This window comes from Urocitellus parryii, chromosome 2 (genome assembly GCF_045843805.1).
Source record: "Urocitellus parryii isolate mUroPar1 chromosome 2, mUroPar1.hap1, whole genome shotgun sequence".
Taxonomy (NCBI): domain Eukaryota; kingdom Metazoa; phylum Chordata; class Mammalia; order Rodentia; family Sciuridae; genus Urocitellus; species Urocitellus parryii.
The window spans coordinates 114,318,584-114,334,422 of NC_135532.1; the positions used below are offsets into that span (position 1 = coordinate 114,318,584).

Here is a 15,839-nt window from a genome sequence, read left to right on the forward strand (position 1 = left end):
AAGAACACTGCTCATTAATAGAAGAGAGACAAGATCAATATGCATTGATTTGGGGACAGGATGTGCACTTTGATAAAACTATTTTTAAAAACATTTTATTTTATATTAATGGCTTTGTTACCAAAGGAAACTGAGATGTAACTTCATGTATCATTCACTTACAAAGTTTTATACCAAACCAAGTCGAACCCAAGACTAAAAATCTCCACTATTCATAGTCCTCTTAGGGTAGTTCACCTTGCTCTCTTTTTGTACTCTCAGTGTTTTTCAGAAAACTATTTTTAAGAAGTAGGATGTAGATTTCAGCAAATCTACCCTAATTTGTCCTTTTAATATCTAAAATAAATAGCATGACCTTTTCAGAGTCTTATTTATAAATTTATTTAATTTTATAAATAGGTGATATATTTAAGCAACTTAAAATAGTTTTCAAAACCAGCATGGTATTGGCACCAAAACAGGCCGGTAGACCAATGGTACAGAATAGAGGACACAGAGACTAACCCACAAAATTATAATTTTCTTATATTAGACAAAGGTGCCAAAAACATGCACTGGAGAAAAGATAGCATCTTCAACAAATGGTGCTGGGAAAACTGGAAATCCATATGTAACAAAATAACATTGAACCCCCGTCTCTCACCATGCACAAAACTTAACTCAAAATGGATCAAGAACCTAGGAATTAAATCAGAGACTCTGCGTCTAATAGAAAAAAAGTAGGCCCTAATCTTTATCATGTGGGATTAAGCCTCAACTTCCTTAATAAGACTCCTATAGCACAAGAATTAAAAACAAGAATCAATAAATAAGATGGATTCAAATTAAAAAGTTTTTTCTCAGCAAAGAAACAAACTGTGAGGTGAATAGAAAGCCTACATCCTGGGAGCAAATTTTTACCCCTCACACATTAGATAGAGCACTAATCTCTAGGGTATATAAAGAACTCAAGAAGCTAAGCACCAAAACAAACAAACAAACAAACAACAAAACAGATAACCCAATCAATAAATGGGCCAAGGACCTGAACAGACACTTCTCAGAAGACGATATAAAATCAATCAACAAATATATGAAAAAATGCTCATCATCTCTAGTAATCAGAGAAGTGCAAATCAAAACTAATCTAAGATATCATCTTACCCCAGTCAGAATGGCAGCTATTATGAAGACAAACAACAAGTGTTGGCAAGGATGTGGGGAAAAATGTACACTTATACATTGCTGGTGGGACTGCAAATTGGTACAGCCAATTTGGAAAGCAGTATGGAGATTCCTTGGAAATCTGGGAATGGAACTACCATTTGACCCAGCTATTCCTCTTCTTGGACTATACCCAAAGGACTTAAAAACAGCATTCTACAGGGACACAGCCACGTCAATATTTATAGCAGCACAATTCACAATAGCTAAACTGTGGAGCCAAACTAGATGTCCTTCAGTGGATTAATGGATGAAAAAAATGTGGCATATATATACAATGGAATATTACTCAGCATTAAAAGAGAACAAAATCATGGCATTTGCAGGTAAATGGATGGCGTTGGAGAAGATAATGCTAAGTGAAGTCAGCCAATCCCCAAAAAACAAATGCTGAATGTTTTCTCTGATATAAGCGGGGTGACTCATAGTGGGGTAGGGAGGGAGAGCATGGAAGGATTAGATTAATTCTAGATAGGAAAGAGGGGTGCTCAGCAAGAATGCCATTATCCAATAACAGGAATTAGAACTCTTTAGAGAAGTCACTGATTCTGAGATGAGGTTTCCTCTTGCTGCCACAGACAAAATGGTTACAAACAATAGCCCAAAGGGTCTGGAATGTATCAACAGGATACAGGAGCTGACTGAAAGAACCCAAGTGGCCAAAGCCAGAAAATGTGAGGAGAAAAGTAAGCAAAGCAATACTGGATTATAATCAAGGTATAAAATAAAAGTTCATGAGCTGGGTACAGTGGCACATGCCTCTAATCCCAGTGGTTCAGGAGGCTGAGACAGAAGGATTGCTAGTTTAATGCCAGCCTCAACAAAAGCAAGGCACTAGGCAACTCAGTGAGACCCTGTCTCTAAATAAAACACAAAAAAGGGCTGGGGATGTGGATCAGTGGTTGAGTGCCCCTGAGTTTAATCCCTGGTACCCCCAAATAAAAAATTTAAAAAATTAAAATCCATTTGTAAAATGCACATGTAAATGACACATTAAAAATGTGGAGAAAAGATAAATCTTCCACGCAGAAGAATTCCAAGTACGGCATTCTGACTGCTTCCCTGAAGGTGAGGGGCAGACTTCCAGTTCAAGTCTTAGTGTACATAGAGAACTCCTTCTAGAGAATACAGGGTAGAGAAGGAGAAAGGAAATCATAGTCATGCGGCCAGGTCATGAAAGTTGACATGGATGGCCGCCACACATTATGTTGATGATACTTACTTGTGAAAAGAATAATGCCATAGTGACAACAGCACTCTGTCTTTTCCTTCCCCAAGCTAATGACTCCAGTGTGATCATGAGGGAAAAACTCAGATAATTCTAACAGAGGGGCATCCTATAATATACCTGACCAGGTGTTACAGTCTGGAGTTTACATGTCCCCCTAAAGCTTATGTGCCGAAGGCTTGGTCCCCAGCTGATGGCACTCTTGGGAGGTGGTAGAAACTTCAGGAGGCAGGCCTAGCTGGATAAAGTGGGTTCTTTGGGGGTGTGCCCTTGAAGACTATGTTGGGGCCAGGTCCCCTTCCTCTCTGGGCTTACAACGTCTTCGGTACACACCCATAGGTCTTACCACTCTCAATGACACGGCTGAAGGGATGCGAGGAAGCCGGAATCCCAGACATGGTTACCCTTATAGTTACAGGTAAGTATATTTGCAGGATAAATTGATTAAAGCAAGGTTTTGTTGTGATTATAAGAAAAAAATTTCTAGAAAATTCCTCATTATGGTTAATTGCTAACAACAGAAAAAAATGCTCTTTACCTAGTACTTCTTTCTGCAAATCATGGCATCTGACTTGTAAGTTTTCTTCCTGCTGCTTGGACATATGAATCTGCTGGGACCTCAAGATGGCTGTATCTGACAACAGTTTGAGATTTTTCATTTCCTCTTCAAGGCATACCTTAGTTCTCTGTGACGCTGTCAAAGTTTTATTTAATGTCTCTATCTCTGTAAAGAAAATTCAAAATTTATAAATAAGTAACCCTGAAGCATAAAATATTTCTCCAAAACCTGGTTTTCTTTTAGAAAATGAACAGTTGGAAGCCAACACTATCTTTTCTGGGAGGATAATGAGACCTAACCAAAAGGTTAAACTTAAATTCAGTAGTGATTCCGAAAAAGAAATGAGAAAGGGGTTGTATTGCTAAATGATGCATGAAAGAATTCAGTAGTTGTTTCTTAGACCTTAAAATTATACCAAATGGCAATGCAGACAACTTCTTAAGTACTCACAAATGAATCATATAATATCTGTATAATGGTCTGGGTTTTACTGAAACCATACTATTTTCTTGGCAATGTGATTCAGAAAAGTAAGCTTAAATGTGCTAGCAGGATAAATTTTTTTTCTTATAATGCGCTGGCTGGTAGCATTTCTAAAAGAATGACTAGTGTGCATTCTATACAAATTATAAAGAAAGGTGATGGGAAGAAAAGGGCAAGAAGGATAAAGTAGCTAAAGCTGATAAACTTCTGGGTAACATTTATTAGTTAATAAATATGTTTTGATGATTATAATGGTATCCTGTTTCCCCACCCCCAAAATGAGACCAGAATCCATCATAGCAATGATCAGTCATTATTCTATCTCTTTAATAAAAGTTTAATAAAAAAAAATATCTTTGAAGTTCTTAGATTGAAATGTGCTAATTTTATAGAATTTGTTGAGAAATATGTGGAGCATACTGTTGGTCAGAATAATCATCAGGGGCTGGGGTTGTGGCTCAGTGGTGGAGTGCTCGCCTAGCATGCATGAGGCACTGGGTTTGAGCCTCAGCACCACATACATCATAAATGTAAAATAAGGATACTGTGGCCATCTAAAACTTAAGAATAAATATTAAAAAAGAATAATAATCAAACTCCTCTTTAATGTTTTCAGTATTGCACCATAAACCACCATTAAAATATATGTACGCACACACAGTAGTAATACTATAGAATTTGTACAATCACAATTAGTTGAACTAACAAGGATGCGATCTACATGAAAATCCAGATGGTGTGCTTTTCCAGAGGGCTCACTGGCGTCCCTTCTTGGCTAGCCTCTCCTGATGTGGGACCATATCAGGTGTGACTGGTGTTCTGGGGAGACTGGCTTATTTTATTGCTCTTCAGACTACCAGCAGACATGGCAGCCACATGGTCAAGGACGGCCAGAAGACAGACATACAGGAGAGGCAACATGGCTTGCAAATGGTCACAGGAGCTGTAAAGCAGTGACCAGAACAGAGAAGACACATGCCTTATGGGATGGTGAGGAGGAGGAGGACCTGGAACATAGCCCAGGGAAAGGAGTAAAAGGGAGTCTGGAAGGGAGGGGCACCCCCGCCGACCTGGGCTGGAAATGAGGGTCAGGTACATTTTTCACTCTAAGTTTCTGCTCACAATGGAAAACTGGAGAAATAAATTGGCAGAGACCAAATAAGTACATCTCTACTATGGTGCAATGGTTACTTTATGTGGAAATTTCTGCCCCAAGATTAGCTAACCTGCTTCTTAAAACTTAGAATAATGCATCCATTTCTGTGAGGATAACTACCAATACACAAGTACATAAAATTTTTAAAAGACTGAAGTTTAAGAAAACAAGGTTACAGTTTTCTCTCATACCTAACAAGTCTCTCTGTGTTTCTGTAGTCATCAAGGTAGCTTCTAATGTCTGAATAAACTATACCGTAGCACAACTATACCTATGTTTAAGTCAGAATGACACGTACAGTAGCACACACATGTTGTCACCTATTTATCATTTGCCAAAATGACACTGCTTGGGTTAAGCAGGCTGACTCTGTTAGTGAATGCCACAGTCTCTAAAATAACTACTCGTGTCAATGTGACTTTCTATCTGACATTAAAAGAATAAGAATCTGCAATACAAATTTATTTGTAAAATGTAGTTTAAAATGTGGAAAGGTACAGCAAGATTTCAAAATTGACAGAAGTGGCAATATTCCTATCATGGCATTAAGAAAGTCAGTGGATATGAACTGTGTGGCAAACTATTTACACTCCTGTACCTAGGGCAGCCCTGGGGTCAAGTCTGAATCCTGCCTTCTCCCATTATACAACCTCATCCTTGTCAGTCTTGGGTCCTAGACTGGGGTTCAGGAATTATAATCTCTACCAGGTCAACCCATATTGGTCACTGTACCTGCCTTGGGCCTCCCCTGGTCAGCATCACCCCTTGAAGAAGATCTTCCTATCCCCAAACATCTGGTCTTCCTCTGTGGAAATCTTTTCAGACCTGATCCAGCTGTGTCCTAATCTTCATACAACCAACTTACACATTTGCACTGCACTGATCATAAAGAAATGTGATCCACCACTGGACTACAAGTCCTTTTAGGCCAGGGATAATATTGTCCTCATATATATTCCCTCCATAGTTCCTGTGAAACATCCAGAATTACCTGAGAGACTCAGTGGACACCTACACTATGAGAAAGGCATAGCTGAACACAGCTTCTAAGAGAGTCTACTAAAGCCTGGGGGAACACACTGAGCACCCATCTGCCTCAGCCTTCGTTTCAGAGGCAGGCAGTTCATGCCTCATGTTTCTTAATATCAGACTGGTAGTCAGACTTCCAAAGGGAAGAAACATTTTTAACAGGATAGATAAGGAAAAAGGCCTGTTTTATCCTTAGAAATATGAAATCTAAGTCCAGTTCTAAACTTGAATTTTAAAAGTTCAAAAGCTATTCAGGGGCTGAGGGTATAGCTCAGTGGTTGAATGCTTGCCTGGCATGTATGAGGCCTTGGGTTCAATTCCCAGCACTGCTTAAAAGAAAAAAAAAAAGAAAAAAAAGGAAGAAAGAAAAAGACAAGCTACTCAGACAATGCTTGTTTTGAGAGTGGAAACAAAAGTCTTTTACTAGGTAATATGGGTACAATTATTAGCATTGATCTCATGCAATCAATTTCTTCAACTTGTTAAGATTTTTATAGGGTTGAGGGTGTAGCTCAGTGATAAAACCCTTGCCTAGCATGTGTGAGGACCTGGGCTCAATCTCCAGCACTGTAAAAAAAAATGTTTTCCCATCTTTTTAGTCCTATATATCAAATGAACTTAAAATTATAGGTCATTATGTGATTAATGAACCTCTAGAACCTTATTATCAAGGAATTCTAATATTACAGACACAGTGTAAGCATTAATTCTCATGACCTTACTTAGTTTTATTATAATGGGACAAGATCCTCATAACCCAGAGCTGTTAAATGAAGAAATCAGAAAACAGTATGGAGACTTTTGAATGTTTTAAATATTTAAATATTAAATATGATTTTGAAATAATTATAGATTTAAAGAAACTTGATGATAAGCACATAAGGAGGACCTGTTCCCCAGCTCCACTACTCCCCATGTGGGGCCCTTGATGTAACCATAGTACACAATGAAACTAGAAAATCTACACGGATACAATCAGAGTTTATTTAGATTTTACCAGCTGTAAACATCCCAGTGTGTGTCTTCTACGTGATTTTTATCACAGTGCAGCTTCATATAAGGACACCATGACCCAAACACAGACGTGCTAACCGAGCATTCCTAACCTCTAGAAACTGCATTGGTTGTTTCAGAATGCTTTAGGAATGGAAGCATATGCTATAGGTGAGCTTTTGGAAATGGCTTTTTTCACTTACCAAATTTTCCTTGAGGCTTATTCAAGTTGTGTGGGTTAACAATTATTTTCTTTTGGTTGCTGGGAAGTAGTATATGGAATGGATATAGATGGTTGTCATTCATCCCTGAAGGGTATTTGGACTGCTTCCAGTTTGGGGCTATGAATGGAATGCTAGGAACATTTACATACAGGTATTTCTTGTGAACACAGGCTCCATTTCTCTGGGGTAAACGCCCAGGAGCACAATTGCTGGGTTATGTGAGAAGTGCATTTTTAGTGTTAAAGGAAATTGCAAGATTATCTTCTAGAATGACTATAATCTTTTACATCCCTACTGGAGATGCTGAGTGATCCAGTTTCTCTAATCCTCATCAATACTTAGTGAGGTAAGTCTTTTCAATTTTAGATATTCCAACAGATGCTTTTATATTGCATTTGTCTAGTGGCTAAGATATTGAGTATTTATTTTTCCAAGCACTTATTTTCTACCAGTCTACTCCCTTTGGTGAAATTCCTGCTCATATCCTTTACCTGTTTTCTAACTGGATTTTTCAAAATGCAGAGTTTTGAGAGTTCTTTCTTCTGCATATAACGCCTGTCCTGGTATATGGCGAGCTAAAGTATCTCCTGGTCTCTGGCTTCTGTAGTGCCTTTTCATCCTATTAACAGGGTCTTCCACAGAGCCCAAGTTCTTAAGTGCTAAGATCCAATTTATTGATTTTTTTTCCTTGTAAGTATCATATTCTTAGCCTATGCCTAAGAACTTTGGAGTAATCATGGGCTGTACCATTTTTTTCCCAAAAAAGTTTTACAGTTTTTCATTTGATATTTATTTCTGTGATTTATTTGGAGGTGTAAGGAGTGAGTCTTAGGTTAAGGAATTTTATTTATTTGTTTATTTATTTATTCTCCTTAAGGATATAAAGTTGCCCAGCATCATTTATTGAAAAGGTTGTCCTTCTGCTACTGAAGTGTGTGTACAACCTTCCCCAAAATAAACTGAGCCAGGCACCATGGTGCACACTTATTATACCAGCAATCTGGGAGGCTGAGACAGCAGGATTGCAAGTTCAAAGTCAGCCTTGGCAAATTAGCGAGGACCTGTCTCAAAGTAAAAGAATAAATAAATAAATAGATAGATAGATAGATAAATAGTATGACTAATAAGAATACCATTCTGAAACGCAAAAGGAGATAAATATGACAGAGGGAGCATGGGGTTTAGAATAAAAGAGAAGAGGAGCAGCAACCATATCCTGATTCCTTGTTATGCCAGGTTTCTTCAGTTTTTCCTTCCTTACAAATATGGACACTGAGGCTCCAGATCTCAGTGTGCTGCTGAGCCAGGGTATGGACTCTGGCCCTCTGCACCTGGGTCCCTTCTCTTAGGACACTTCACACCGTTGAGTGCCAAGAGCTGAAGCCATAACACAGGCCAGCACAGGCTAGGCCCAGCAGACACAGTGGCTCTAGTAGCCTTTCTCCAGATGTGGCAGCCAGGCAAAGCTACCCAGGATCCCACATTCCCTGCAGATTCCTCCTGGCTCTGACTCAAGTTCTAACATCACTGTCTATGAGAAAAGTTTGATAAATTTAATCAAAATCTGAATTAAATAATCAGAACAGGAATAAGAGGAGTAAGAGACACTGGAATAAGAGATATCGACAAGTTAAGATTGAGAGTGACAAGTGTACATTCTTCGGCTAAAAAAATCACATTTTCCTTATCATTTTTTATAAATACCAATTACAATATTTTTAAAGTTTTTAAAAGTGTGGAAATGTTTATTTATTTATACCTGCAACATCCACAAACATTAACATAAGACAAGCCACAGGATTTTAAATTTCCAGTAGCCACATTAAAAATGTAAAGAGAAACAAGTAAAATTAATTCTAAAGTGTGAACTTCAACTCCACGTATCCCAGTTATCATTTCAGCAAGAGACTATCGGCCACATCTCAGGTGCTCAATGGCCAGGGGTGGCTGTTGGCTGTCATGCTGTACAGGGCAGGTCTATATGCTTCTATGGTCCTTGTTCATTTTTCATGTAGGTGTGACAGATTCTCAAGCTTTGCCAGAATTTATCTTTAAAAATATTGTGCTCCATTTATCTTCTATATAGATTTAAGATACTGATTATTAAAAAATATGAATTTATTTTACATTTACATGGAACTTCTGTTAAATTTCAAGTATACTCAAATTGATCAAAGAAACTGTAAAAAGCAAGCATAGGCACCTTTGGAGTTTGGCACACACTCCGTACCTGTTTGTACACCCATGTCCAGGGGTTAGGACCCTGTTGATGGTCCTACGGCCCTACGGAGGGAAATCTCAACCAATAATAAAATGTCAGTTCTGCACACCCCATGGTGCTGTCCACTAGCTCCTGCTTGAGGATTGAATACACTGTCCATGTGTGTGAGTTTCTATCTTGAAGCTTCTGTGATCTTCACTGTGAACTTCTAAATAAAACATTCCAGCTTCTCAAGCAATCATGGGTAATGATGAACGTTAAAGTCAAGGGTTGAAAATCAACTCTCATCTCTCCATGTCAGATAAAATGTAACAAGATTTAATGTTCCTTCTAGATGAAAAGCATTTAATTAATTGCTTTGGCTCCACTTTTAGTAATTAAATATGAAGGAAAAAAATGGGATAAGACCACAAAGATGCATGTGTGAAATGTTCACCCAAAATTAACTTATAATAGCAAAAATTATGATCAACCTAAATGTCCATGAATAGAAAACTTGATAAATAAGACACATTTCTACAGTGAAATATTATGTAACATCATTAATTGGCATGACCATATGTCCATAATATATAGATATATAGAAAGAAAAAAATTCAGAAAGTTCTATACCAAAATGTTAACAGGGATGGTACCTCTCTAAATGAGATGAGATTACAGTTACAGATGTTGTTGGCTTTTTTTTTTTTGCCCATTTTCTATTTTTACATTGATGCTATTTTATGGTTATGGTCCAGAAAACTCTTGAAGGATTTTTAATTTGTGGTGGGGGGGTGTTATTAAATTTTTATATGTGCTTCCTTAGAAGTTCGATAAACAAGATTCAGACTGTTTTTCTTTTGTTGTTGTTCTTTTTAGATATACAAGACGTAGAGTATATTTTAATATGCGTACATGGAGTATGACTTATTCTAATTAGAATCCCATTCTTGTGGTTGTACATGGTGTGGAGTGCCACAGTCTGGCTGGGCACAATTCAGGAGCCACTTGTCAAAAGAAACGAACTTTATTTTTAGAACACACACACCACACCACACAGCTCTTCAGGAAAACCCTCAGAGCCCAACTGCCACCACGGCTTCCCACAAGCCTCTCAACCTCCCCCACCCCTCCTGCTCTGGAGGCCGATTGGCTGGGTCGCGTGGGCGGAGCCAAAAAAAGTCCCCCAATGAGCAGCTCCGTGGTCTGAAAGGGCAGGGAAACAGCCCAATGATCATCACCGCAGAGGAGCCAATCAGTTGGCAGCTAGAAGTTTGCTGGGGCCCCTTCGGCTGTGGCTCTCAACAGTGGAGTTGCATTGGTTGATGTTCATATATGAACATAGGAAAGTTATGTCTGATTCATTCCACTGTCATTTCTATTCCCATCCTTCCTCCCTTCCCTTCATCCCCTCTGTTTAATCCAATGAACTTCTATTATTCCACACCCACCACTTACTGTGTTAGCATCCACATTATTGGAGATCATTTGGCCCTTGTTTTCTGGGGAGAACTGGCTTATTTCACCTAGCATGATAGTCTCCAGTTCCATCCATTTACTAGCAAATGCCATAATTTCATTCTTCTTTATGCCAGAGTAATATTCCGTTGTGTCTATATACCACATTTTCTTTATCCATTCATCTGTTGAAGGGCACCTAGGTTGGTTCCACAGCTTTGCTATTGAGAATTGAGCTGCTATAAGCATTGATGTGTGACTGCATCACTGTAGTATGCTGATTTAAAGATCTTTGAGTATTTACCGAGGAGAGGGATAACTGGGTCAAATGGTGGTTCTAATCTAAGTTTTCTGAGAATCTCCATACTGCTTTCCAGAGTGGTTGTACCAATTTTCAGTCCCATCAGCAATGTATGAGTGTCCATTTTCCCCCACATCTTTGCCAACATTTATCATTACTTGTATTCTTGAATTGCCATTCTGACTGAAGTGAGATGGAATCTCATTGTAGTTTTAATTTGCATTTCTATAATTGATACAGATGTTGAACATTTTTTCATATACTTGTTGACCATTCGTATTTCTTTATCTGTGAAGTGCTTGTTCAGTTCCTTTGCCTATTTATTATTTACTTATTGGTGTTAAGAAGTTCTTTGAGTTCTTTGTATATCCTGGAGATACGTGGATCGCTTACCTCCTCTGTCCTTTATACTCCAACTCTCACGGTACATCAACATGCTGCATAAACAACTCAATACAATTTTCATTTTAAGTACGCATTGAATTTTAAAGAAATGCAAAGGAAAAGGAGTCTCATATTTACCCAATTTATTATTTATGGTGCATTTATTCCTTCCTGAGGACATTGGGGCTCTGTCTATAATTTTCAATATTCATTTTATTTCTATTCTTCAAATTGAATAATTTATATTGATAAATCTTACAGTTCACGGATTCTTTTTTCTATAAGTGCAAAATTCTACACAAGTCCATCCAGTGAATTTTTGATAGTGTATTTTTTAGTTCTAGAGATTCCAATTTTAATTGTTCCTCACTGAGGTTTTCTATTTTTATTCATTACTAGTGTGTTTTCCTTTGGGGAAGGGCTAGAGCAACTGATCTGAAGTCCTGGTCAGCTTACAGTTGTTCCTCTAACAAAATGCAGTCTGCTGCTAACCACTGCACTCAGGGAGCATCACCATAAAACAAGTTATGCAGATCTTGTTTTTCAATGTGTATAAAAGTTGTATTTATACTATACTGTATTCTATGAAGTCTACAAAAACATTGTGTCTAAAAGTGCACAAACCTTGATTTTAATATGCTTTATGGATAAAACAAGCTAACAGCCACCTGAGTCTTCAGCGGGCTGTGACCTTTTTGCTGGTGGAAGGTCTCGTCTCTGTAGCTGGCTGCTGACTGGTCAGGGCAGTGGCCACTGTAGGTTGGGCTGGCTCTAGCGATTTCTTAAAATAAGACAGTAATAAAGTCTGCCCTGTTGATTGACTCTTCCTTTCCTGAAAGATTCCCCTGTGGCGACTGATGCTATTTAACAGCATTCTACCCACAGTAAAACTTCTTTCAGAACCGGAGTCGAGCTCTCAAATCCTGCCCCAGCTGCGTCAGCTAGGGTTATGTAACATTCTAAATCCTTTATTGTCATCTCAACAATGTTCACAGTATCTTTGTATTAGTAGATTTCATCTTCAGAAACCTCTCTGCTCACCCATAAGCAGCAATCCCTCATCTGTGAAAATTTTACCATAATCACATGCTCAGGTTCCAGGGCTAATTCTGGTTCTCTAGCTATTCACTCCACCACATCTACAGCTACATCCTCCACTGAAGTCTTGAGCCCCTCAGAACCAGACAGGAATGTTAGAACCAACTTATTCCAAACTCCTATTATCTTGATATTTTGCCCTGTGCCCATGAACAATGAATGTTCTTAGTGCCATCTTTCCAGAAGGTTTTCAATCTACTTTGCCCAGATCCATCAGAGAAACTTCAGTCATTGGCAGCGATAGCCATTTGAACTGTATTATCCATAAAACTTGAAATTACAATTACTCCTTGATCCATGGGTGAGTGCTATGTTAGGGCATGAAGACATGTTAACCTCATTAATGTCCATTAGAGCTTAGGTGACCAGGTGTGTGGTCAGTGAGCAGTGTATTTTTGAAATGAATATTTATTTTTTCCCTGACCATTAAGCATCAGTGGGTTTAAAAGATTCAGTAAACAATGTTGTAAACAGACATGTTGTCATCCAGGCTTTGTTGCTCCATTTACAGAGGGCACAGGCAGGGGACAGTCAGTATAATTCTTAAGGGCCCTTGGATTTTTGAATGGCAAATAAGCATTGGCTTTAGTGCCAAGCCACCAGCTGGGTCAGCCCCTAACAAGTGAATTAGTCTGTCCTCTGAAGCTTTAGAGCCAGGCATTGACTTTTCTCCACCTGTAAAATGTCCTAGATGGTACCTACATTGTTTCACTTAAGTCCACTGCTTGGCACAGCCACTACCGTAGGCCATGGAGAAACAGGAGAGGAGGTAGGATGGGGGGCAGGGACAGGGAAATGGCCGGTTGGTACAGCAGTGTGAACACATATAAGTGTTATTGATTATAGAAGCTGGGCTTAGAGCTCAGTGGTAGAGCACCTGTCCAGCAGGCATAAAGCCCTGGGCTTAGTCCTCAGCATCACACAAAAAAAGATGTATTGATAAGTTCACCATCTTATATGGGCATGGGTCATGATGACCCAAAACAATTACAACAGTAACATCAAACGTCACTGATCACAGATCACCATAAAGTGTGAAATATTGTGAAATTTACCAAAATGTGACAGGGAGCATATGTTTACTGGAGCACGTGCTGTTGGGAAATGGCCCAGGCAGACTTGCTGATTTGTTGCCACAAACTTTCAATTTGTAAAAAAGAAAGAAAGAAAGAAAAAAAAAAACTCAAGGAAGCAAAGAGCAATGGAAGGAGGCAGTCTGTCCACATAACTGGGGCAGTTCCAGATGGGTCTCTGCTGTCTACTCTTCAGGGCTGGGCGATCCTTTTCTATTTCTTTCCAGGTAAAGTAATTTTGGATTATACACTGAACACTGCAGATGTCATCTTATGGAGCCAGTTCTGTTATGTTACTTCAATAGAGTACTGAGCTTTTTTGTCTTGTTTTGTAATAAGTAGTTAATCTAGCTGAATTCAAACTGTAAGATATTTCTCCATTGTAGGGATTAGCTAAAATATCAATTATTTTAGTCATAGGTGAGTTTCTTAGGCTTCCTTGTTGCACATGCATTTCAAGGATAAGCCAGAAATTTGGAAAGAGTTTATACACAAATTCTGAGCTCTCCCACCCTGGGCTCTCTTCTCTGGGGCATCCCCTCACTTCTCAGAGGCAGAGGCTGCCCAATTCGAGTTCTTTCATCTTAAGGCCAAAGCCATTACATATTTCTACCAGATCCGCAACTCTCTACATGGAGCAAAGTGTACCCTGCCCTTATTTCAACATCCTTTTTTGAGTAAAAAATTAAAAAGAAAAAGGAATTCACCATGCCCTTCTTTCAACGTTAAAAATACAGACTATTTCTTAGATCAGTTTTAGGTTCATAGCAAAACTGGCAGAAAATGGAGAATTTCCACAAACCTCCTGTGCTGATACCCAATCTCCTCCACCTACACCAGAATGGTGCATTTGCTACAATCGATGGGCCAAGACTGGCATATTATTATTACCCAGAATCCGTAGTTGACATTAGGGTTCACTCTTGGCGTTGTTCCTCTCACGAGTTCTGACAAATGCATGATAACAATGTGGCCTTCACTGTAGTATCACACAGAATAGTCTGTCCTAAACATCTCTGTGCTCCACCTATCCCCTCCTGCACCTAATCCTTGGAAACACTGTCACTTGCACTGCTGAAGAGTGTGCCTTTCCAGAATGATGAGCAGTTGTAATAACACAACAGGGACCTTCTCGGATTGGCATCTTTCACTTAGTGACATGCCTTCTTTCCACATTTGACACTCCCTCCCCAATGAACTGGGTTTGATCACTTTCCAATGTTTTTAGAGAATCATTTTGCCCAGAATTTATAGCTATTATCTGTGGGAAAGCTGATCTAATGTGAGCAATTCAACCATTAAGAGAAGAAAATTTAAATATAAATTGGCACCATTAACAGGAGTAAACAGACTTCTGATCACAGCCCAAGTCAGAGTGTATCTCAGATCAACCTGTACTTGGTGAATTTTAGGACTGGAGGTGGATCTTAATGGTCTTACTGTACCAACCAATAACAGATTCAACAGTGGATCCTAAGTCCATTAACATATAATGAAATACCATTATTTCATTACTTAAAATGTACCATTAAAAAAAAGATTCTGTTCTAAATATACATAACAAACCTGTCAAGGCTGTTTCACTTATAGATGTAATTTGCAGAAAAACTTCTCTTTTCAGTGAAGTCCAGTCTTGAAAATTATCATATATTTCATTTTTAATACTGGTTAGCTCCCTTTTAGTAAAAGTAAGTAATGAAAGAGTCTTATTCCAGAAATATTTGTACTCCGACAATCTTTGACTGCAAAGTAGTAAAATAAAAATTAGGATTTTTAAAAAAGTAAGAATAATAACAAATATTTCTTCAAAAAGTGGTTTTAGAGTGATCTTATAATTGTCTAAATAGAGACAATTTTGAAAGTGAAAGGAGATGTGATCATGTCATACTGAGACAGATAAAAACTGGGAGTATCTCATGTAGACAGAAGTATATGGCCATGCCAACTCATTTCCACTTTGCTATAATTTTAACTACAAAGAAAGGTAATGACCTTCATGCATATTTATTCTATTAATTTTTTACCCAACAGCAAACATTTAGAAAAGAAAATGTGGTCAGGGCCATTTGGTCACAGAGTCTGAAGGAGAACCTGGGACTCTGTGTGACAGTATTCTTCCCAGATTCATAGTCCCACAGGCAGTGTGAAACCTGAGGGCATAAAGGAACTTTTCAAGCTGACTGGCCCCAGGCTTGGCTTCATCATTTGCCACAACTCAAAATAATCACATGCTTTTGTCATCTCAGTAGCTTCTGCTACTTCAGATACCCTGGCTAGGGTTCCTAACGAATCAAGCAAGGTGATGACTGAAGCCCCAAAGTGAAGTCACCGGCCAGTGTCCATGGTCCTGAGTAGACACAAAGGTCTGAGTGTAGAACCATCACCTGTCTTTCTTATTGATGGCGTAGCATCCAGAACAGTGCCTGACCACAGTCTGTGCCCAACAATAT

The 15,839-nt window shown here is 38.7% G+C and overlaps 1 protein-coding gene across 1 annotated transcript in view; it reads right to left on the reverse strand.

Moving 5' to 3' along the window:
• Positions 1-15,839, reverse strand: part of Lekr1 (leucine, glutamate and lysine rich 1) — a 175,402-nt gene that overhangs the window by 103,460 nt on the left and 56,103 nt on the right. The window contains exons 5-6 of the mRNA XM_026392929.2: positions 14,956-15,131; positions 2,970-3,155 (exon numbers count right to left, since the gene is read on the reverse strand). Coding sequence (XP_026248714.2) covers positions 2,970-3,155; positions 14,956-15,131 — 362 coding nt within the window. The remainder of the gene's footprint in view (positions 1-2,969; positions 3,156-14,955; positions 15,132-15,839) is intronic.